This window comes from Lontra canadensis, unplaced genomic scaffold (assembly GCF_010015895.1).
Source record: "Lontra canadensis isolate GAN:19392208 unplaced genomic scaffold, GSC_riverotter_1.0 scaffold15, whole genome shotgun sequence".
Taxonomy (NCBI): domain Eukaryota; kingdom Metazoa; phylum Chordata; class Mammalia; order Carnivora; family Mustelidae; genus Lontra; species Lontra canadensis.
In genome coordinates this window covers 4,932,491-4,955,749 of record NW_022631009.1, presented here as the reverse complement: position 1 = coordinate 4,955,749, position 23,259 = coordinate 4,932,491, and the positions used below count along the sequence as shown (strand labels likewise).

Sequence of the window (23,259 nt, the reverse complement as noted above, 5' to 3'; positions counted from 1 at the left end):
TAAACAAACAGAAAATTATATAGAACGTGGACAGTAATAAGTACCAAAGTCAGAAAAGTAGGTAGGCAGGCGGGTGCGTGTGGGTGTGTGTGTTGCATTAATTCTACCCTTAGGGTAATCGGAAAAGCTATTCCAATAAACCGACCCTTAAGCAGGGACCAACAGCAAATGAGGAGTCCCTGTGGGGTCACAGGGAAGCAGGCAAGGCGAGGAATTTCCTTTTTTAAATTCAAACCGCAGCTTTACCAATTCCAAGCTGTATGCAACTAAGCAAGTCAAACTAGCCCCTCTGAGTCGGCTTCCCGGCTGTAAAAGGATAATAATGGCGCAGACCTCACAGGCTTGTTATGAGGGCTAGCTCAGCAAGCAAGCTAACACCGCACAAGAGCTCTCTCAGGAATTCCAAGCACAGACAGATTCTTGGAAAGCTCTCCGGGAGAGCCCAACCGCCTCACCGCACGAACACCGCCCCCTGGCACAAGTGCTGGCGGGGATTGGCTACTCTACTCCTCCGTCCCGCCCCCACGGGGGCGTCCGGTCCAATCGCGACCAGCTTTGTGCCGAGGTAAGTTCCCAGGGGCCACCAAGTGGGCGGTCCCCGTGACGTTAGGATGACGCGTTACGTCACGGTGGGCGGAAGTCCCGGCCGCTGTTTTGAAATCAGGCCGCCGGAGTCTTTGAAGCACCTTTCATCCGGGAGGCTGGCAGCAGCCCAGCGCCGGGCGAGGCCCCTGACGCTTACTCTCAGGCTCCGCTGGCCTAAGGCCGTAGCGTCGCCATGTCCACCCCTCCGTTGGCGGCGTCGGGAATGGCGCCGGGGCCCTTCGGCGGGCCGCAGGCTCAGCAGGCCGCCCGGGAGGTCAACACGGCGTCGCTCTGCCGAATCGGGCAGGAGACGGTGCAGGACATCGTGTACCGCACCATGGAGATCTTCCAGCTCCTAAGGAACATGCAGGTGGGAAGGAAGGCGCGCGCGTTCCTGGCTGTGCGTGGAGAGAGCGGGTTGCTTCTTGGAATAAAGGGGCGCTGGTTCAGTGGTTATGTGGGTCCCCTGGGCCCCCGCGGGGTTGTTCTGGGCAAACCTGAATTATAGGATCGCCCCATTTGCATTCAGAAGTGTTCCCCAGTGATGCGCCTGTCCCCAGAGAGGACTTATCCAAGACTGAGGCTTCATTTTCTACCTTCGCCCGTATTCTCTAGCTCCTAGGCAAATTCTTGTACCTTTCAGGGTAAAGGTGGGTTTCTCACCATTTAACCTCATTAGACTGCCTTAGCTTTCATCTTGTTCTCAAGCAAAATAGTTTCTGAGGGTCTCAGGATTCTGAAGAATTCAGATTCTGCTAGTTTTTTTCTGCTAACATTTTTATTTCGGTATAAATGACATACAATTCAATATATATATGTAGTTTTGACATATGTATATACTTAGGAAACTATCATCCACCACCACCACCCCCCCAGAAAGTTTCCGCATGCCCCTTTGAAATCTTTACTTCTGGCCCTTCCGTCCGCAGACAACTTCTGATTTACTTTCTGGCACCATAAGTTCGTTTGTATTTTCTAGAGTTTTGTATAAATAGAATCACACACTATGTAGTTTTTTGTTTTGTTTTGTTTTTTGGGTCTGGCTCTTTTGACACAGGATGTATCAGTAGTTCATTCCTTTTGATTGCTGAATAGTGTTCCACTGTGTGACTATGTCACAGTTTCTGTAACTGTTCATCTGTCGATAAGCATTTGGGCTGTGTCCCAACTTTGCAGCCATTATAAATAATGCTACGAACGTCTGCCTAACAAATGTTTGTGTGAATACGTTTCATTTCTCTAGAGTGGACAGATGCCTAGGAGTGGAACTCTTGGGTCATATGGCAAATAACTAACATTTTAAAGAACTTTTCCAAAGTGGTCGCACCATTCTGCATTCCCACCAGCAGTGTTTGAGGGGTCCAGTTACTCCTTAACAACACTTGTTAGCGAATGTCTTAATACTTTGCAGATTCCTTCTCCCAGTCTGTGGGTTCTCATTCCCTTCACATGGCCTTTTGAAGAAAAAACATTTTAAATTTTGATGGAATTGAATTTATCGATTTGTTCTTTTACAGATTTTACTTTTGGTGTCGTACCTAAAAAATCGTTGCCTCACCCAAAGTGACAGACTTATTCAATTTTTTTTCTTCCGGATGTTTTATAGTGTTAGGTCTATAATGCGCATTGACTTTATTTTCTTATAGATTCAAGTGCATTTTTTTGCATTTGGATATCCAGTTGTTCCAACACCATTTTGCTTATCTTATTACTTATCTTACTACTACGTGATGTGGATATCATTCTTGTGTTATGAGGGTTCTGCCAGAGAGAGGTGCAGTGACTTGTCCAAAGCCACTCCGTGACGGGATAAATTTGAAACCAGGTCTTCAGATGCTTACAACTCTGATTTCAGTGGGCGCACTGTAAAAGTAATTCGGGTGCGTTGAAATCTTAACCGTGTAAATATGCCAGTGTGAAACACAATACAAAGGGGATCCAAAAGAAGATATGAAATCTTTAGCAGTCATTTTTAAAATTAATAGATTAATATCTAAAAGTAACTAAAGTAGGATTAAATGATTTTTCAGAATTTAGTAAATATTTATTTTTACCCAGCTATATGCAAAGTACTGAATTAGGACTAGTAGATCTTACCGATAACATTTATCAAGTACTTTCCTTGGTCAGGCACACTGTTGTAAGAATGGTTCTAAGAAGTCTTTTTATCCTCATTTTACAGTTAAGGAAACGGGCTTAAAGAGAGAACTGAAGAGGAAGAAATAAGAGAGAGACAAACCATATAGACTTTTGACTCTGGGAAACAAACTGAGGGTTGCTGAAAGGGAGGTATGTGGGGGGATGGGGTAACTCAGTTGGTGAGCATTTAGGAGGGCATGTGATGTGATGAGCATTGGGTGTTATAAGCAACTAATGAATCATTGAACATTATATCAAAAACTAATGATGTACTATATGTTGGCTAACTGAATTTAAATTTTTTTCTATTTAAATTTAGCAATACACATATAACTAGTGGTTCTTCCTACTCTTTTTTGTTTGGTTGGTTGGTTTAAAGATTTTATTTATTTATTTGACAGAGATCACAAGTAGGCAGAGAGTCAGACAGAGAGAGAGGGAAGCAGGCTCCCTGGTGAGCAGAGAGCCCGATTCGGGGCTCCATCCCAGGACCCTGGGACTATGACCTGAGCCGAAGGCAGAGGCTTTAATCCACTGAGCCACCCAGGCATCCCCTTCCTACTCTCTTTTTAATACTAACTTGCTGTCCAACACTTTGTATGATTAAGAGATACAATAATATTATAATATTATATATAATATACATTTAATATATATTAAATTTATATATTTGTATATTACATATATTATATATATAACATATATATAAATTTATAAAAGAACCAAACTCTTTCAACAAAGTATTATCAATAAGTTGATTACATGTGGACATATATTCAAAATCAACTTGTAAGGGACTATGGTAGTTACTTCTTTGGGCCTCTTAACATTGTGAATTCTCTGATTTAACTCACTTAAGACCATTTGAGGCATGTCATTATTGGCTAAAAAAGAACAACAGTGTGAGCCTTCATTTCTTAATACATTTTTAAACTATTAAAAATTTTTAAATTATCTTCTTTCTATATTACTCATCCAGAAGGATGAAGTGCCATAAATGCAAACCACTGAGATTATTTCTAAGTGTTTGTTTAGAGAAATGGTTCTTTATTTATTAGGTCTCCATGAACCTCTTGAGAATTTGATGAAAAGTATAGATTCTCTTCTGAGAAGAATGCCCATGTATATATTCTGAGTAAAATTTGAGGGGGGAAAATTTTGAGAGTGAATTTTATTCAAGGATTGCTAGGTCCCAGGTTAAGATTCCCTGAATAAGAAAATACTGCTTTGGTTTTGTTATCCGTTAAATCTTAAAAAAAAAAAAAAATTAATATATAATCAGAATTCAGAAATTAAAAGGGGAAACATTACAGTGAACTTTATCCCTCCTATCCCTGTCTGCTGGCTGCCTAACCCCTTTCCACAGGCAATGAATGTTAGTGCTTTTTATTACTATTCTTATGTATCCCTTCAGATATTCTATGCACACTTAAGCAAAAGTGCATGTTTGTTCTTTCATTTTTTTCCCTTTTTGCACCAATAATAGTGTATTATACACAACACTTTGCACCTTCCTTTTTCATTTTGGTTTATTTTGGAGTTTATTCCTATTTGTCCAGAATATATTTCTTTTTCCTTTTAAGGTATATATACAGTAATACACTGAATGGAAATACTGTAATTTATTCAACCAGTTCTCTAGACATTTGGATTGCTTTTAATCTCTCACTATTAGACTGCAGTGAATAACCTCCTATAGTGTGCAACTATACCTGTAGGATAAATTCTTAGAAACAACTTTGTGCTTCTGTAATCAGGTAAATTTCGATGAACTGCCCTGCATGGGGGTTGTACCACCCTCTGCTACCATGTCCTAACCAAGACCAACAACCAGGCTCTGACTAATAGAGAGTTATATTTCTGGACCTCGGATCATGTGATGAAAATCTACTTTCCATTTCTTCTAGTTTGAGTGAGTTTGAGCATCTCTTCATGTATTTATGAATCATTTATATTTCCTTTTCTGCTAGCTGCTTGTTCATATCTATATAGATAGAAAGATCAATCTTTTTATAAGATTTGGCTATTTCCATATCAGACAAACTTGCTCTGTGTGATGGAACTTCCAAGTATTTCTTTTCCCTGGTTTGTTGTTTGCCCTTTGGCCCTGCTTATTTAAGTTCTGCCATACATATGTACTTCTTAAGGCAGCTGAATTTATCAGTCTCTGAGGACTGTCATGTTCTCTGTCTAGTAAGGAAGGACTTTTCCCATTCCACAATCAGGAAGATTTCTGGGTTTTGTTTCAAGTTTTACATCTAAAAGTTTATCCTTCTATAAAGTGTGAGGTATGGCCCCAGACCTACTTTTTTTTAAAAGGGTAATTCGCTTTCTTTCCTCCATTGATTTCAGATGCTACTTTATACAAATGAATCTATTTCTGGATGCTCTATTCCATTTGGCTGCCTGTCTTTTATGTAGTAATCCCAAACATTTTACATTTATTGTGACTCTGTAATGTGTTCACACTTGTTTCCAAAGTTTCCCTGAATGTCCTTATTTATTTTTCCACCTGTGCTTTAGAATCAGCTTGATTAGTTCTCAGAAAAACCTGTTAGGGTTTTATTAGGTTGACTGAACCTAGAGAGACTTTACATCAGTGTGATGTTGAGTCTTTTCTTTTTTTTTTTTTTTTTAAGATTTTTATTTATTTATTTGACAGAGAGAGATCACAAGTAGGCAGAGAGGCAGGCAAGCAGGCTTCCTGCTGAGCAGAGAGCCTGATGCGGGGCTTGATCCCAGGACCCCGGGATCATGACCTGAGCCGAAGGCAGAGGCTTTAACGCACTGACCTACCCAGGTGCCCCAGTGTGATGTTGAGTCTTACTAACCAAGAACACAAATCTCTTTTTTTGTGTCCCTGTGAAGTATTTTAAGTTTTCATCTATATTTATATAGATATTTATATAATAATAATTTATGTAATACTTATTCTCCTGAAGCTGTTTCAAAAAATAGAAACAGAAGGGAAACTTCCAAACTCTTTCTATGAAGCCAGCATTACCCTGATCCCAAAACCAGACAAAGAGCCCATCAAAAAGGAGAATTTCAGACCAATATCCCTGGTGAATATGGATGCCAAAATTCCCAACAAGATCCTAGCTAATAGGATCCAACAGTACATTAAAAAGATTATCCACCATGACCAGGTGGGATTTATCCCTGGGATGGAAGGGTGGTTCACCATTCGCAAATCAGTCAATGTGATAGAACTAATCAATAAGAGAAGAGAGAAGAACCACATGGTCCGCTGATTGATGCAGAAAAAGCATTTGACAAAATACAGCATCTGTTCTGATTAAAACTCTTCAAAGTATAGGGATAGACGGAACATTCCTCAGCTTCATAAAATCTATCTATGAAAAACCCATAGCGAGTATCATTCTCAGTGGGGAAAACCTGACAGCTTTCCCACTGAGATCAGGAACATGTCAAGGATGCCCACTCTTGCCATTATTTTTTAACATAGTACTTCTAGTACTAGGAGTCCTAGCAACAAAAATCAGACAATAAAAAGAAATAAAAGGTATTCAGATTGGCAAAGAAGCAGTCAAACTCTTTCTCTTCTAACATGATACTTCATATGGAAAACCCAAGGACTTGACCCCCAAACTACTAGAACTCATAAAGCAATTCAGTAATGTGGCAGGATACAAAATCAATGCACAGAAATCAGTTGCTTTCTTATACATTAACAATGAAAATACAGAAAGGGAAATTAGAGAGTAAGTCCATTTACTGTAGCACCAAGAACAGTAAAATACCTGGGAATAAACCTAACCAAAGAGGTAAAGGATCTGTACTCGAGGAACTACGGAACACTCATGAAAGAAATTGAAGAAGACACAAAAAGATGGAAAAGCATTCCTTGCTCATGGCTTGGAAGAATAAACATTGTTAAAATGTCTATACGACAGAGCATTCTATACTTTTAATGCCATCCCAATCAAAATTTCATCAGCATTTTTCAAAGTGGTGGAACAAACAATCCTAAAATGCATATAGAACCAGAAAAGACCCCTAATTGCTAAGGAAGTGTTGAAAAAGAAAAAAACAAAACAAAACAAAAACCAAAGCTATGGGCATCACGTTGCCTGATTTCAAGCTTTACTACAAAGCTGTGATCATCAAGACAGCATGGTACTGGCACAAAAACAGACACATAGACCAATGGAACAGAGTAGAGAGTCCAGAGATGGACCCTCAACTCCATGGCCAAATAATCTTCCCGACAAAGCAGGAAAAAATACACAGTGGAAAAAAGGCAGTCTCTTCGGTAAATGGTGTTGGGAAAACTGGACAGCTATATATAGGAGAATGAAACTCGACCATTCTCTTACACCATATGCAAAGATAAACTTGAAATGGATAAAAGACCTCAATGTGAGACAGGAATCCATCAAAATCCTGGAGGAGAACATAGGCAGTAACCACTTCCACATCAGCCATAGCAACTTCTTTCAAGTTATGTCTCCAAAAGCAAAGGAAACAAAAGCAAAAATGAACTTCTGGAACTTCATCAATATCAAAATCTTCTGCACAGCAAAGGAAATAGTCAATAAAACAAAGAGGAAACCCACAGAATGGGAAAAGATATTCAGGAATGACACTACAGACAAGGGGCTGATTCCAAGATCTATATTTTGAAACGTTTAAAGTCTACTAGATATTTTATCTTTATTGCTGCTTTTGTAAATTTTGTAAATGTAAAATCTTTTTCCTTTCTCATTTTTATTTGTTTCCATATTTGAACACAAAGCTGTTTTCTCTGTATCAAATTTGTAGCCTCTCTTGACTACCTTTGTTGATAATAGCACCTTATCATATCATATCCATAAATAGTGATTATTATACTACTTCCTTTTTAATGTTTCAGCTTTTTCTTTTTTTTCTAATTGCTTTGGCCACTGCCTTCAGAACAGTGTTCACTAGTAGTATTAGTGGTCTTCGTAGACTTCCTGTTCCATTCCTGACTTCAGTGAGGATGCTTTTAATGTTTCCACATTAATCATGGTGCTGACTTTTTAACTGAGATAAATGTATTTTTTAGTGCTGAGGGATTTTTACTCAGTATTTTCTATTTAAGACTGGATATTTAAGACCGGATATTGAATTTTAGCCTTTTGGTGTCAAGGGGTGTGATCATATATTTACAGATCTTTATTAGGATTCAAGAGTAAGATGATTATTGATGAACTTTTCAGCTAAACATGTATACTGTGGGTTTATATCAGGAGATCTTAGGCACTATTATAACTTATATTCTGAGAGGTACCTTGTCTCCCTCATGTTCGTTACTGTGCCATAGCTTCTAGATCAGGGAATTTGGAAATGATAGAAAAAAAGAAAATAATTATTCAAGCCGATCTCCCTGTTATATCTCCTATCAACTATATGTAGGCCTTCCCAGTCTTTTTTTTCATGTTTACAGTTTATCTACTTGTAATGATAGTGTTTCCTGTTTCCTTTTTTTTCCAAGTACTCTACCATGCACCTTTGTTCACATTCCTACCCCATCTGTTTACAAAAAAAAGAGTAAACTGAAGTTTAGAAAAACAGGCTGATCTTCTAGCTATTGGATACTAGTTAGTGTCTTGGTTTTAAGGCACTTTAATCCTCCAGTTAAGAATATGAGTGAATGGCATCAGGGAAATACAAATCAAAACCACAATGAGATACCACCTCACAGCAGTCAGAATGGCTAAAATTAACAAGTCAGGGAATGACAGATGCTGGTGAGGATATGGAGAAAGGGGAACCCCCGTACATTGTTGGTGGGAATGCAAGCTGGTGCAACCACTCTGGAAAACAGCATGGAGGTTCCTCAAAAAAGTTGAAAATGGAGCTACCCTACAAGCCAGCAATTGCACTACTGGGTATTTACCCAAAAGATACAAACGTAGTGATCTGAAGTGGCACATGTACCCGAATGTTTATAGCAGCAATGTCCACAATAGCCAAACTATGGAAAGAACCTAGATGTCCATCAACAGATGAATAGATAAAGAAGATGTGGTATATATATACAATGGAATACTATGCAGCCATTGAAAGAAATGAAATCTTGCCATTTGTGACGACATGGATGGAACTAGAGGGTATTATGCTTAGCGAAATAAGTCAGTCAGAGAAAGACAATTATCATATGATCTCCCTGATATGAGGAAGTTGAGAGGCAACGTTGGGGGTTTGGTAAAGGAATAAATGAAACAAGATGGGATTGGGAGGGAGACAAACCATAAGAGATTCTTAATCTCACAAAACAAACTGAGGGTTGCTGGGGGGAGTGGGGTAGGGAGAGGGTGGTGGGGTTATGGACATTGGGGAAGGTATGTGCTATGGTGAGTGCTGTGAAGTATAAACCTGGCGATTCACAGACTCATACCCCTGGGGCTAATAATATATTATATGTTAATAAAAAAATAAAAGCACATACCCTCTTTCTGAGATTAAGATTTCTCTTATGGTTTGTCATGTGGTGTTCTTTTTCAAGTTATAATTACTTCAAAAATTAGAAGGGAAAGTATTTGGTCGGAGAGGCCTATCGTGAAGTTTTTTCTGGGGCTATCTTACAGCACCGAAACACTACACGAAGGAGCTAACAAATGACTGAGTATTACTCTTAAATCCTTCAAAAATTACTCTTGATTAATTGTAAAAAACAGTTTGCTTTTACGCAGTACTTAAAAAGAATTTCTGCTTTGCTAGCTTTTACTTCTAGAAAATCTTGATTGTCGTTACTTCGTATTTTTCTTGTTTTTGTTTTGCCTGATCAGCTGCCAAATGGTGTCACTTACCATACTGGAACGTATCAAGACCGGCTAGCAAAGCTCCAAGACCATCTTCGCCAACTTTCTATTCTCTTCAGGAAGCTGAGACTGGTCTATGACAAATGCAACGAAAACTGTGGAGGGATGGATCCCATCCCAGTGGAGGCAAGTTGTAGCGGGAGAGGGAGGGTGAATGTAAGATGCCAGACATTTGTAATTTTTTTTTTTCTCCTTCTCTTTTCACAATATTTTCAGATTTTGATGTATATTGGTTATTTACTTTTGATGAGAGAAGAGGAAACTATGATATATATGCATAGAATTAGTACTGTCTTGTCACATTACTACTTTGGAGATTTGAACATCCAACCCTGTAGTGAATTTTTGTTGTAGGGAGGAAAGAGAGGTCTATGGCAGTTTTTATTATTGCTGTCAGGGTCTAATTAATTAAACCAGTGCATGATTTTTTTTTTTTTTAGTAAGAGTCTTAATAGCATTGTAAAATACTCTTAAAATGGTTTTCAAGGAAGTTCTCTACAGATGAAATACTATGTTTTCATCATTATTAATTTAGACTAGCTTGGTGGAATCACTTTTGTTTGAAAATATATTTCTTAAACTTAATCTTGGGTTTACAGACATGTTTTAGTTCACTAGGTATATAATATTTTTAATAGGTGGCCCTTTGCTGTTGACAAGTTCTGTCTCTGCCCACAAAAGTAGCAGGGAAGGTTTAGATGTTCTCTCACTACATATGGAGGACAATTTCATGTGACAAGTGCTTCCGTTCTGCATGATCAGCATGTAAGGGATGTACAGAGGAAAGAATAAACTGCAAAATGGCCTGAAAAGTGGTCAGAGATATAGGAGAGAGATAAAAAATGTGGGCGACATTGTCAGATGCTGGAGAGGATACAAGGAAAAAAGGAATGAAAATTGTCCAGTAGATTTTACTAGAGGAAAATTGTTGGTTTATATAAGCAGAACTTTGTTGAAATGTTTGTTAGCAACAAGAAGTTAGGTTGCAATGGGTTGAAGATTACACAGCAAGGAACTGGAGCTAACAAGTGGATATCCATCTTTCAAAAAGCTTTCATAAAGAGAGGAAAACAGTAGATGGAAGGAGGGTTGGTGTCAAGGGTTTTGGGGAAAGGAAAGGGAAAAAAAGGGGAAAAGGAGAAAAAAGTTTAAATGAGAGACCAGACATGTTTAGATTATACAGGAAGAAAACAGTGGGGAGACGTTGGGAGCAAGAAGATAAATATTTAAGACAGGAGGATGAAGAAATCAGAACACAGGAATGGAAATTAATCATCTCCAGGAGGGAGGATAGCTCTGCATTGACAGGAAGAAAGTGTGGTTTTGATGTGGACAAGTTTATATTTGTCCCAAGAATTTGAAGAGGTTTGGCCAGATGACTCCTGCTTGTACCATTTGTTTACCTCCGGCCTGTTCCTGCATTGTCAATATAAGATGGTAGAGACCAAATGATTCCTGAAATCTCTCTAACATTTATGAGGGGCTTCAAATGAACCTTATCATAAACCATACATATTTCATTATAATTCTGCTAGATGTTCCATTGCTATATAAATTTTTTTCTCCTACAAAAAACTTTCTCCCAACTAAAAGAAGTTAAGACCTCTTAACTTAGAAATTTGCATGAACACTGAGGTTCTAGATAGCAAAGTAAGTGACATTTATATAATGCACATCCGTGAAGTTCTTTTCTTTCTAGTATAGATGAAAAGAAAAGCCTGTTCTATCAATGGACTGTAAGTTTTTTAGGGGCAAGTATCACATCTCATCATTTTTGCTGTATCTCACCCAGTATCTGAAAATTAAATATTTGCTGATTAAATGGGTAGGATATTACTTAACTGCATGTAACAACTAATGTTACAAGATCTATTTTGCAAAAGAAACTTGAAAATAATGTACAGTAGGTACTGAAATGATAAACTTGTAATGCTGTTATTTTAGGCCATCACCTGAATTACAATACATGTATATACTACTAAAAGAAAAGGATAAAAATTAACCTTAATCAGAGAGACTTTGTATACCAGTGTAGTTGGAAACTTTGCATCATGTTTCTAACTTTAAGTCTTGTCTGTCACTCCCAGCAACTAATTCCGTATGTGGAAGAAGATGGCTCAAAGAATGACGATCGGGCCGGCCCACCTCGTTTTGCTAGTGAAGAGAGGCGAGAAATTGCTGAAGTAAATAAAGTGAGTTATTAGCCTGTGTATTTTATATTTCAGAATTATGGATAAAAATTACTAGGGAAACTATGTAATTCAAAGACATAGTTTGGATTCTAGAATTACACGAAGTTGTTTCTGTGGCAAATGTAACCTAGTTAGAGTATAACCAAGAACTAAAAAGGTAAGCAGAAATGCTGCTTGAATAATCAAAAGAGAGATCATAGAATCATGCCATAAAACTCTTAGCAAAGCTTCAGAGGCACTCAGACACAACTCATTTACATTTTTCTTTTTCTAGGCAGAATTCTAGCTTTCTAGCTTATAGCATATTTGGAGCAGCAAATGATAAAAATTTACAAATAGAAAGTGTGAATATCTCAACACCTGAATAAGAAATTGAGAGTTATCAAAGCATTAGCCAACACCACCCTCCATCTTGCAAAAGTTCCTAACTTGAATGTATTTATTATAAAAACTTTTGGAAATTTAGTAGATAATATTCAGATAGTTCTCATGAAACAAAAAGATATAAGGAAAGTTATCAGTTCATTGTATGGAAATAATGGCCCACGCTTACCAAAACCTAACAAAGAGCACAATAAATTAAACTACCAGTCTCACTAACTCACTTACAAATACACACCCCTCTGCCACTGCTTTGATCCTGAAATTCTTTTTTTTTCTTCAAGATTTTTTTTTTCAAGATTTTATTTATTTGACAGAGATCACAAGTAGGCAGAGAGGCAGGCAGAGAGAGAGGAGGAAGCAGGCTCCCCGCTGAGCAGAGAGCCCGATGGGGGGCTTGATCCCAGGACCCTGGGATCATGACCCCAGCCGAAGGCAGAGGCTTTAACCCACTGAGCCACCCAGATGCCCCGATCCGGATATTCTTAATTCTAGTTAATAGAATTCGTCAGGGTATTAACAGTTAATCCAGGGCAGCTGAAAGGGTTTTTGGAGGTAGATGAGGATAATTTAGTTTACATGTATAATACGTAATGTTAGTAGATTAAATTGGAAAAAAAATTTTTTCTCAGATCTAGAAGACATTTGATAGCATTCAACTGTTACTGATTCAAAGAACACTTAAAACTATTAGTCTTTAAAGAAACTTATTTCAGATAAATAGGCAACATTTTCATACAGGTGAAATAAAGAACTAGTTCTATTAAAAATGGGCCTAAAATAAGATGCCTTACACCACTGCTTATTATTACTTTAGAAGCTGTAGTGAGAACAAAAAGACAGGAAATGGAAACAAACTTTGGGAAACAGGGGTTATAGTATTATACACAAGCTTGTTAAGTTTGTATATAATATTAGAACTCAAGCTGGTTTAAGCTCAAAGAAAATTGATTAACTAGAATCATTTAGAATTTGACAAAAGGACTTGATATGAATGATACCATTTTCTTTATAATGCTGTAAACCAATTAGATTATAAGATGCTATTCACAATTGCAACAACAAATATTAAATAGGAATTATCAATGATATATGTGAACTTATTATGATACATAAAAGAACTTTTGAATAATTAAAAGAACACATAAAGTTCTTGTGTGGGCAATAAATATTCTAAAAATGCCAGTCTTGAGTCTGAATTCTCTTGAAAGTACACAAAATAATAAGATTTTAATGCAATACCAATGAAAAAACAAATCCAAACTGGAATTTTTATGAGTGTGAAACATACTAAAATATCAAAGAAAATGCTCATGAGAGTAATAAAACAGAACCCTTTGCTTCAAAAAATTAAAACATGTGGAGAATATTATAAAAAGCAATAATAGTGAAATAATGGTATAAGAATAGACAGATTAGTAAAATAATAGCCAGAAATATAGTCTTCCTCTTGCATATGAGAATTTATTATGTCCAAAGAGAGACTGTGTGGAAAATTTGTCTTTAAAAATGAAACTCTGGGAGGATATTATCAAGCTTTTATATTATACCCTATGTCAAAATTAATTCAGAGTTGAAAATAGACCTGAAAAACAAAATAAAATTAGGAAAATTTTAAAATTAAGAGAAAAAAATGTGTATCAAAACACAGGAGAAAGGAAAAAGCTGGATTTTAGAAAATGTTCATTTTTTCATAAAAGGAAAAAATACAAAATAAGACTATTTCAAGCAAATTTGACAGTAGTGAATGAGCATAAAGAACTTACAGTAAGAAATCTGTAGGAAATGAGAAGGGAATTGGGAACTTTTATGTCTTAAAGAATAAATGGTGTTCAGTAGTCTAGAGAATGAGGCCTTCATTTCTTTTAAATGTTATAGGTTTCTGTTGATAATCTATGCATTAATTCACAATAGATGTGCTCTGTTATTTTTCTCTGTAATAAGGATATTTTGTATAAGATACAGTGAAATATGTGTATAAATAAAACTGTTAAATAGTGGTAATTTTGATTTCAGAGCATGTGACATAGTTCTCTATCATAGAAGATTTTATGCTATTTTAGGGGAAAAAGTCTGTGTAAATTAAGAAAGATAAAATTTTTCTAAATATATGTTTCATTTCACCTTTTATTTCTCTGAGTTTTTCTTTTTTTTTTCCAGTTTGATGTCTTAGAAATAACTCACTGTTTTCTTTAAAAGATCTTTCATGGAATCAGAATAGAACAATACTTTGAGAGTGTATAATAAAAAAAAAAAAATCCCATTATCTCTTGATTTAGAATTTTGTGAAGGGTAAAATTGGGTATAAGGGAAGGGTATAATTGATTCAAAGGATAAGATATATAAAAAAATCTATTTCCCCACATGAGGATTTAGCTTTCTTTCAGTCTCTCTCTCCTGGACCCACCATATACTTTCCTTTCCCCCCGTCTTTTCAATACAGTTATATCATAATTGGGGTTCAATAAATATTCTGTTTGTATTATTAAGGCACATAAATATTGTTTATTACTTAGCCACATAGTAAACTAGGGTCACATTTCCTTGAACAATTTTTTGTCCTCCTGGAGTTAATAATTTCTGTAATTTTTAAAAAAATTTTTGGTTCTTTATGCATCTGGGATAGCATCTCAGCACTTTCTTCTGACTTTTCCACAGAGTCAAAATTATCGGGCAATTTAGTCTCCCTAGAGTCTTCCATCTTCTCACTAGGTCTGATTAAATGCTCTCTAGGTGCTGTTCAGCACCGTCCTGGGGTTTCCTTCACCCCTTCTGTTGGCTTCACTGTTTCCTAGCCTCTTATCTTCCTCTTTCTTGGTTTGCTACTTTATTGGTAAAGGACATACATCAGTGCCTTCTTCAGAAGGAATGTATGGACTTAAGTTGTAGTCCTCCCATAGCTGTCCATTTGATAGTTTGGCTGGCTATAAAATTCTGTGTTGCAGATTAATTTCCCTCAGAAGTTTGAAGGTGTTCTTCCATAATCTTCTCAAATAGTGTTTGGCAAACTTTAAAGGACCAAATAATAAATAGTTTAGGCTTTGTGGGACATATGTGATCTTTGCTGTGATGTAAAAACCATCCTTAGCTCACAGGCCTTACAGAAACAGGTCATGTGCCATAGACTGCAACCCCTATCTACTTCATTTTGTTGTCTTTCCAGATGGAGGCTCTAAAAGATCTGATGAACTCTGATGCTTCATCGTGAGCCATTTATATTTAAGAATGAGACACTAGAAAGTGCTAATAATAATAGGCTTTGTGAGTAGACTTAATCATGTTGAGTTTGGGAAGGAAGTTGGCTTTTTGGGAGGGGAGACCCCCAACTATCATTTTCTGAGGGTTGTTTTTTGTTTTTGTTTTTTTTTTTTAAAGGCTGTTTGGTTTCTTCAGTAAAGAATCTTCCAGTGCCCTACACAGAGAAATATGTTCTTGTCTTCTTGCCTTCTGCTATGCTGGGGGGCACTGAATCCACAGCCATTGTGGTTAGTTTCACAGGAAACAAACCTTTCCTAATCCTTAGAGGTGAGGCAGGGCACAGGGAGAGAGCACTGTCACCTGTTCATGAGGAGTAGGAGTGAGCACCTGGCGCTCTTGCTCGTCCCTGGAGCACTTTCAGCTGTTCCTCCAGTTTTTATCCCCAGGCCTCCCTGGTGCTGTTGCCATGGCACCCGTCTTGTCTCCATGGAGGAGCAGCCCTGTTCTCAGCGGTGCTGTCCCTGAATCCACCTGGGCTGTAGTGTCCCCCAAGTCATTTACCACTCCCCTTCTACTTTTCCTCTTAAACTACCACCTCACATCTGCTACTGTCTCCTTTCTGATCATTTTTCTCCACATAGGATTATAGGTTTTTCCATTTCTCTCCTGCCGTTTTATTAGGGTTTTGAGAAAAAGAAGAGATAAACACATGTATTTAGTCCACAGTGTTTATCAGCAATAAGTTGATAACAATACACAGAATACATAGACAGTATTTCTGAAGATTTGTCTGTTTACAAATAAAAGCCCATATTCAGATTTTGTGTTCCCATTTATACTTCAGGCATTTAAGGACTCTTTCTTTGATTAAGTCATTTGAATCTGCTGATTTTGCTGTTACAAGTGCTTCTAAGTTGGGGGTAAAATTTGTTTTAGTTAACATATTGAATTGAAGGTTATTACAAAGAAGAAAGAATCTATTTAGATGTTTTAATTGAACAGACTTAAAGCTTAGCCCTATATTTCTATAGGATTTTTTTCTTTTTTAAGAGAATTTAGGGGGAAAGTATCTTGAGTGGCAGGGGAAGTCCTCATTTGATGGCCTCATAGCTCCCTCTTACTTCCTAGGAACTGTTGATATATTTTGAAACAGGACTAAAAAATTATATAGTAAACAAGAGTTGTTTTTTTTTTTTTTTTTAAAAAAAAAAAAGGAGGGGGGAAGACTAAGATTTGGTTAACACAAACTGAAATCCAAAAAATAAAGACGACAGAAGAGATTAAATAGCTAAAAACCATGCAAAGTGGATTTTTTTAACCTAAAGATGTTTTTAACTCATTCTTTAAAACATTGTAAATGTGAATTGAATGTGACACATATTTTGACTCTTAATAAAGTTATGTATAATTATTGCTACTAACATTATTTATTCTTTTCTTCCAACTTCGTACTTCCCTTCTAGAAGATTAAAATATATAATTAGAAATTTTTATAGCACTGAGTAAGGTCATGACCAATGGATATATTTTTCTGCCTTGATGGCTCACACACCTGAACGTTTCTCTGAAGTATGTTTTCTTAATAACTACCTGCAGATGGTAAAATGTCCTAATCTATTTAATCACACAGATGCTACTAAAAAAAAAAAAAATTTTTAATTCTTCGATTTAATTTTCAACTACTTATCAATATCTGTATTCATAAAGTTAAATTTTTATATTCCTTTTGTCTATTTTTATCAATTCTCTTACCTGTTACACAGATTTTTTAAATTATTAGGTGGTGGTAGAACTTTAAGGTTCACAGCAATCTGAGCTAGTAACACACATCAAAGTAATTTGATACAGAATATTAAAATGAATAATTTTTAAAGGTAGCCATATATATATTTTTTTAATACCAACAGACCATATTTAACTGGAAGACAAAGAACAAGCTTAAAAATGATTGCTAGGGGCATTTTTTTTCCTTGTTTGTTTTTTCTCTTCTGGGATTTAGAAAGCTTTTGATTTGGCTCTTGGGTTTTTTTAATTGAATATTAAAATATTCATATATTTAAGTACCTGCTTTGTGCCAAAGTGTGGGAGTTTCTGCCATGAATCAGTCAGATGTGTTGTCTACCACTGTGCACATTTCACACAAATGGGTAAGTGTCTTCTCTGAGGATAGAAGACACAGAAGACTCTCAAGCAGCACCCTTTCATGTACCCATTTGTTGTGATAGATAGATATTTACCAAAAAAAAAAAAAACCCTCCCCCCCCAAAAGACACTGGAATTTAAATAAAAACTTTAAAAAACTCAGACCATATTTTTAATACATTGATATTTGCTTATTTTAAATGATTAAGTTGCTTTATGGATCTATATAACAGGAATAAAATTGTATTCTTGGCATTCAATTAAAAATACTCAAAAATTTATTATAGTATAGGGGCGCCTGGGTGGCTCAGTGGGTTAAAGCCTCTGCCTTCGGCTCAGGTCATGATCCCAGGGTCCTGGGATCGAGCCCCACATCGGGCTCTCTCTCTGCCTGCCTCTCTGCCTACTTGTGATCTCTCTCTGTGTCAAATAAGTAAATAAAATCTTTTTAAAAAAATTTATTATAGTGTATACATTATTTTTATTCTAAAAAAGCTACATAAAATAAGTAGCTTTAGGTACCCCTCAGTTAACTTTCATTCATTTTCAAAATATCATTACATCTTTGTGTACTTAAAACTACAGAACAACACACTGATAGTGTGTTTACTATTTAAGATATGGTCTGACTTCTAACAACATACATACCACCAATAGGCCATGATATTGGGGGCACAAAATTTTGTCATCAGTATTTGATAGAAATCATGTGATTATAGGATGTCCTAGTTCCAATAGTCAGATTTTTGGCTAATTTAAATACTTCTCGTTTTCTTTTCATACATTCTGGAATCTATAAACCCTAATACTCAAAAAGACTAAACACTTGTTTGAGACTGTATGTTTGAAGGGGATCAGAATGAGTTCTGTTTTGCTTAAACTCTTTTGTTGATAGAAAAATGAAAGAGGTATGTGGGTATTTTGTACAGGGCTGACATATAATTGAGTCCATGCACTTAGAAATTAAAGCATTTTTGACCAACGGTCACAGCCTTTATATGAATATTAAATTACATGGCATGATAACATAAATATATTTTTTAAGTGTCTGCTCTACTTACACATTCACCTGTTAATGTAACAAATTAGGCACAGCTGATGGATTTTGATAATAGCAGCTGTCAACCTCTGTTAAAATCAATCAGGGGCAAGACTGTATATATTAAATCCTGTATCATGTCATGAAAATTTATTTACAATTTAACCACTAATAAGCATAACTGTCAGCTTTGCTGTTGACAGTGTCATGATGTGTTTTGGCTCTAGGTATCTTACTTGTATGCTAATTTTTTAATTTAAAACTTTGTGGCATCTTTGAGAAAAACTTTCCAAGTGCTGCAAAATACATATTTTTTTAATTACTGTTACCTAGAGTTGAATATTACCTTGAAAATACCCTACATTTTTTTATTTCTCTTACTTAATTCTTTTAAGAATGAGGCTAATTTTTTTAAACAAGTATATTAGAATTTATATTTCCAAATGAGTATTACTTTAAAAGCAATCCTATTGGTTAAATGACCCATTTATGCCAGTGATACATCCATAATGGAAATCATTGGACCGGTTTTGATATTGACTTTAAAGTGTATATATATATATATATATATATGTATGTATCTTTTTATTTGACAGAGATCACAAGTAGGCAGAGAGGCAGGCAGAGAGAGAGAGAGGAGGAAGCAGGCTCCCCGCTGAGCAGAGAGCCCGATGTGGGGCTCGATCCCAGGATCCTGGGATCATGACCTGAGCCAAAGGCAGAGGCTTTAATCCACTGAGCCACCCAGGTGCCCCTAAAGTATATTTTTAACTACCCAAAAATATAATTTTATTGCTTCTAATAATTTATACTGAAAATGTGACCATTGAGCTTATTTCACTAGATTTGGTCTTTGAATGGTTTTCAGTTTTTAAAACTTAAATCAATCCTCCTTCTTCTTTTCCATGGACACAGATTTTTTTTCACCACCGAAATGATTCAGGAGAATCTTTCCCACACGTTTGTCCGGTTAACCTGTCTCATTCAAGACTAAATCATATTTTTTCTTTGAGAATTTTAATGGGTCCCTATTGCCCACTACCAAGCTCAAATTTCTCCCCCTTCCACTATTGCTGACCACCAGTTTTTCTAGGCCCTTTGTTTGCTGACCTTACCAGTAAGAGGCAGTGTTTCTCTCTTTTTAGGTTACACAGCATCGGCATTACCAGGTTAGACAATCTGGTCATGTGGGCGTTCTCTTCCTCCTCCTCGATGCAGACTTTCTTCAAGGCAGGGGCTGTTCCTCATTCATTTTCCTCTCCTCACAATGCCTAACCCAGAGCCTGGGACATAATATACCCTCAATGTAGAACAGAAAGTGTTACAGGCTTAGAATTCCATTCCAAAGAAAAGCTGTGAAACCTAAAAGTTTAAGCGTATTCAAAGTATGTCAGAAGGTACTAATTCAAATAAGACTTTTTTTAATCTCATATTGTTTCTCTTCCTTTTATTCTTTCTCAGTAGCTCTTTTCCATTCTCCCTAAAAAAGTTAGGTTTGACAGGGGAGGTCACAGGAGCTGTAGTCTCTCTCTCACAGCTAGCAGGGCAAGTGATGGCTCAGTGTGACGGGCAGCTGACTCTGAACCGTGTTGACACCAGTAATTAGTTCACTCAACTAAACGTAACTGGTTTTCAGCACATGTGTCTGCATAACTGACTGTCCTCTTCGGTCTGGGTGTACAGAAAGTAGAACCGGCAGGGGCTCCGTAAGTTGTATATGATGCCATCTCATGAGAAAACCGAGGAGGAATTTTAGAGGCAAAGTTAGAACTGGGACTAAGGTTTCCAGCCTCCCAGGAAACCGTAGAGCACCTCCACTCTTCTAGCCCTCTCTGTGCGGGTACCCTTGCCTGCTGGCAGAAGGATCTGTCTCTGGTTCTCTAGGATGCAGAGAACCTCATGGGCTTGGTACTGGCCATCTGGTTGTCCCTCATCTCACCCAGCTATGAGGGTCCATTTGATTATCTTCTGTACACAGTGACTTCAATAACTGCCACATACTTCTGACAGCAAAGCCCAGAAGATGGGCCATCTGAAGGCTGAACAAGGAGACTAAGTCACTAAAATTCCAACGGTATCTTCCTCCCCCAAACAGTGTTAAAGGGAGCTTCATGAAACGGTAAACTGCATATGCCTGTTGTTTTATCTGTGTTGTAGTAGTTCCCTTCTCAAATAGGAATTAAATTTAATACTGAACATTACAACTTATGTAAATTGTTTTTCTGTTTTCCAGTAAGAGTTTCTCAGTCCTCCCTTTCAGCTACTTCCTATTACTTGTCTAACTCTAGATAAAATAGGAGTAACTTACTTCATCTTAGTTGGCTCTTTAATGAAATCAAAATGAAGATTCTAAGGCCTCTCTATAATGAACATATATACTACTTTATCTGGAGGTATTTTAATATAGTATCTTTAGAATTATCTAATTAATGATATTATTTCCTAATGTAATGTTTCTAAAAGATTAGTGAATATTATTATTCTAATAACTAGTAAGTACTCTGACCAGAAGTTCTCTGTTTTGTTTTACCTAAGCAGACATTTGCCACATAGGGTTTGAAGGAAGGATGCTTAAAGAGAAATTAATAAACCATGGTCTAGTAGCAGCCCAGATACAGAGACATGGAGCTGTGGGCCGCGGGCTGTGGGCCTTCAGGGGATCCAGCACATCTCTGTTGTGAACAAGACTATGTGCAAGACTGTGCCGCTGGGTCTGTAGTTTTCAGAGTCAGAAGTGAATCACACTTCATGCTGTGGCCAGTGACTTCTGCCACATTTTTGAAAGCCCAGTTGCATCAGGAATTTTCTTTTCATTCAACTTTATTTCCTATACTGACAGTTTTTTTTACATTCAGTATCTATAACGAACATTCACTGAATGCTTCCTTATATGCCAGGTCCAGTTCTCACAGTTCTGTCATTCAAATTTTTTAATCCTCTTAGCAACTCTTGTGAGGTAGGTTCAGTTATTATCCCTTTTCTGATGTGGAAACTGAGGCACAGAGAGGTTATGTAATTTGGTCAACGTCACACATTTAGTTACTGATGCAGAGGAGTATAAACACAGAGAATCCGACTCTAGAGGTTACGCTCTTAACCATTATGTCACACTGCATCTTGGAAAACCTCTATCTTGGGTTTTGTAACAATGAAATGTTTAGCTTACTTTCTTTTGATGGTGGGAGTGGAAGCAGAAAGGAAGGGTCAGGGGCTGGAGCCAGAGGCCTCTGTGGGCTGAATTAGAATTCAGCATTTCTTTCAGAGAGGGTTTCTGGCCAGAAGAGGATCGAGACCTTCCACGTTAAGGAAATATTCAACTTAATTTCTGTCTGGATCATTAGAGTTCTAGCTTATGACATTTTAATCTTCATAACTTCATGGTCTATAATTCATGAAACATTTTTGATAAATTCTTTTGTTTCTACAGAAACTCAAACAGAAGAATCAACAGCTGAAGCAAATTATGGATCAATTACGAAATCTCATCTGGGATATAAATGCCATGTTGGCAATGAGGAACTAAACTGATATTTAAATTTCCTGCTTTACTTGTTATGCCATTCCCCACCCCCAAGTGTCTTTTCCCTTTGAAGAAGATTATTTATCTGCTTCTATTCTACTCATTAGAATTAAAGTTCCTGTTTTTACATTGTAATTTTACATTATTCATTGGCAGTTTTTTTTTAAGCTATTGATTCTATGAAAGATTATAATAAACTTTGATAGGGCTTATGTTTTGGTTAATCTTCATGAATTGAATTTTTTAAGCAAAGTAATTAAGTTTTGTAAATAAATTTTTCAATTTGATCAGAAGTTGTTTTGCGCATTTTATTACCCTTTTAGGAGACTTAAAGGTTTAAACATTTTTGCAAATGAAAATATCAAGTACAGTCTATCTGTGGTACAAACTAATTAAAATTAAATACGTAAGTCTCCATTTCAGCTCAATTTTTTTAAATGTAGAGTCCCAAACAGGGTAGAATGAGAAATTAGTTAACCTGTATATTGCTATAAATAGATGAAAATTACTTTTACCACATGTTTCATGTGTTGGGTCTTAACTACAAAGGCCTGTCTCTGACAGGACAGAACGAAACCATTTGAGTCTGGCATGAACTGAAATCCCAGCCATATGCTTCTGTGCTCCCAGCTTTAGCCCAAGAAGCAACACCCAACCTGATTCTTCAGGTACACCCTAAACTAAGTTTTAGTGCCTTTTGGAAACAGTAAATTTTTAAGAGTTTTAAACGTGATAGCACTTAATGACAAGTGCTTTTGTAGACTGGTACTTGGTCTATCCCACGCCCGTCATGGGTCTGTCTGCAGGAGCTAGTCTCTCCCATCATAATGCATCCTCACATGAGGGATTAAGATTCTTAGACCGATCCAGAAGCCTCTATCTCTCTTGCCTGGCTCTGACTTAACCATAAATACTGCTATTCAACTTCTCCTGTATAAGGACACGGTTTCTCAGGAAGGTTACACAAGCGCCTGGAAGGAAACCAGCTTTCTCTGGGGAGGGGACCCTGGGTGGTTGAGGATGAGGGTAAAGAAGATGCTTGCTTTTTCACCGTATGCCCTTTGGTACCTTTGAAATTTAGGTCATGTGAATACTGCCTATTCAAAAAATAGGTGAAATTTCATCTTAGTTTAGAGATTCCCACTTACACCGAGTGGCAGAGGCATAAGAGAGTAAGCCTAACCGTGCGCAGGGGCATCGTCAGACCCTCTAGCTTACATCCGTCAGAGCAGTTCTGAGGAAGCCCAGCGTTAG

General features: G+C 36.9%; 1 protein-coding gene across 2 annotated transcripts; it reads left to right on the top strand.

The window, feature by feature from the left end:
- The first annotated feature begins 678 nt into the window (after positions 1-678).
- On the top strand, positions 679-22,144 carry MED30 (mediator complex subunit 30). 2 transcript variants are annotated; one of them, XM_032858435.1, is made up of 4 exons: positions 716-955; positions 9,501-9,659; positions 11,621-11,725; positions 21,913-22,144. In XM_032858435.1, the coding sequence occupies exons 1-4, from the start codon at positions 779-781 to the stop codon at positions 22,006-22,008; spliced, it is 537 nt and encodes a 178-aa protein (XP_032714326.1). In that variant the 5' UTR covers positions 716-778; the 3' UTR covers positions 22,009-22,144. The 2 variants fall into 2 exon arrangements, with proteins under 2 accessions (XP_032714327.1, XP_032714326.1); XM_032858436.1 differs by lacking the exon at positions 11,621-11,725 and having other exon boundaries at positions 679-955.
- Positions 22,145-23,259: the final 1,115 nt, after the last annotated feature.

Bases quoted from the DNA above. Each gene is read 5' to 3' on its own strand.
- MED30 (XM_032858435.1), top strand. From the start codon at position 779: ATGTCCACCCCTCCGTTGGCGGCGTCGGGAATGGCGCCGGGGCCCTTC. The intron at 9,660-11,620 runs GCAAGTTGTAGC...TGTCACTCCCAG, and splicing joins TGGATCCCATCCCAGTGGAG to CAACTAATTCCGTATGTGGA. The intron at 11,726-21,912 runs GTGAGTTATTAG...TTGTTTCTACAG, and splicing joins AAATTGCTGAAGTAAATAAA to AAACTCAAACAGAAGAATCA.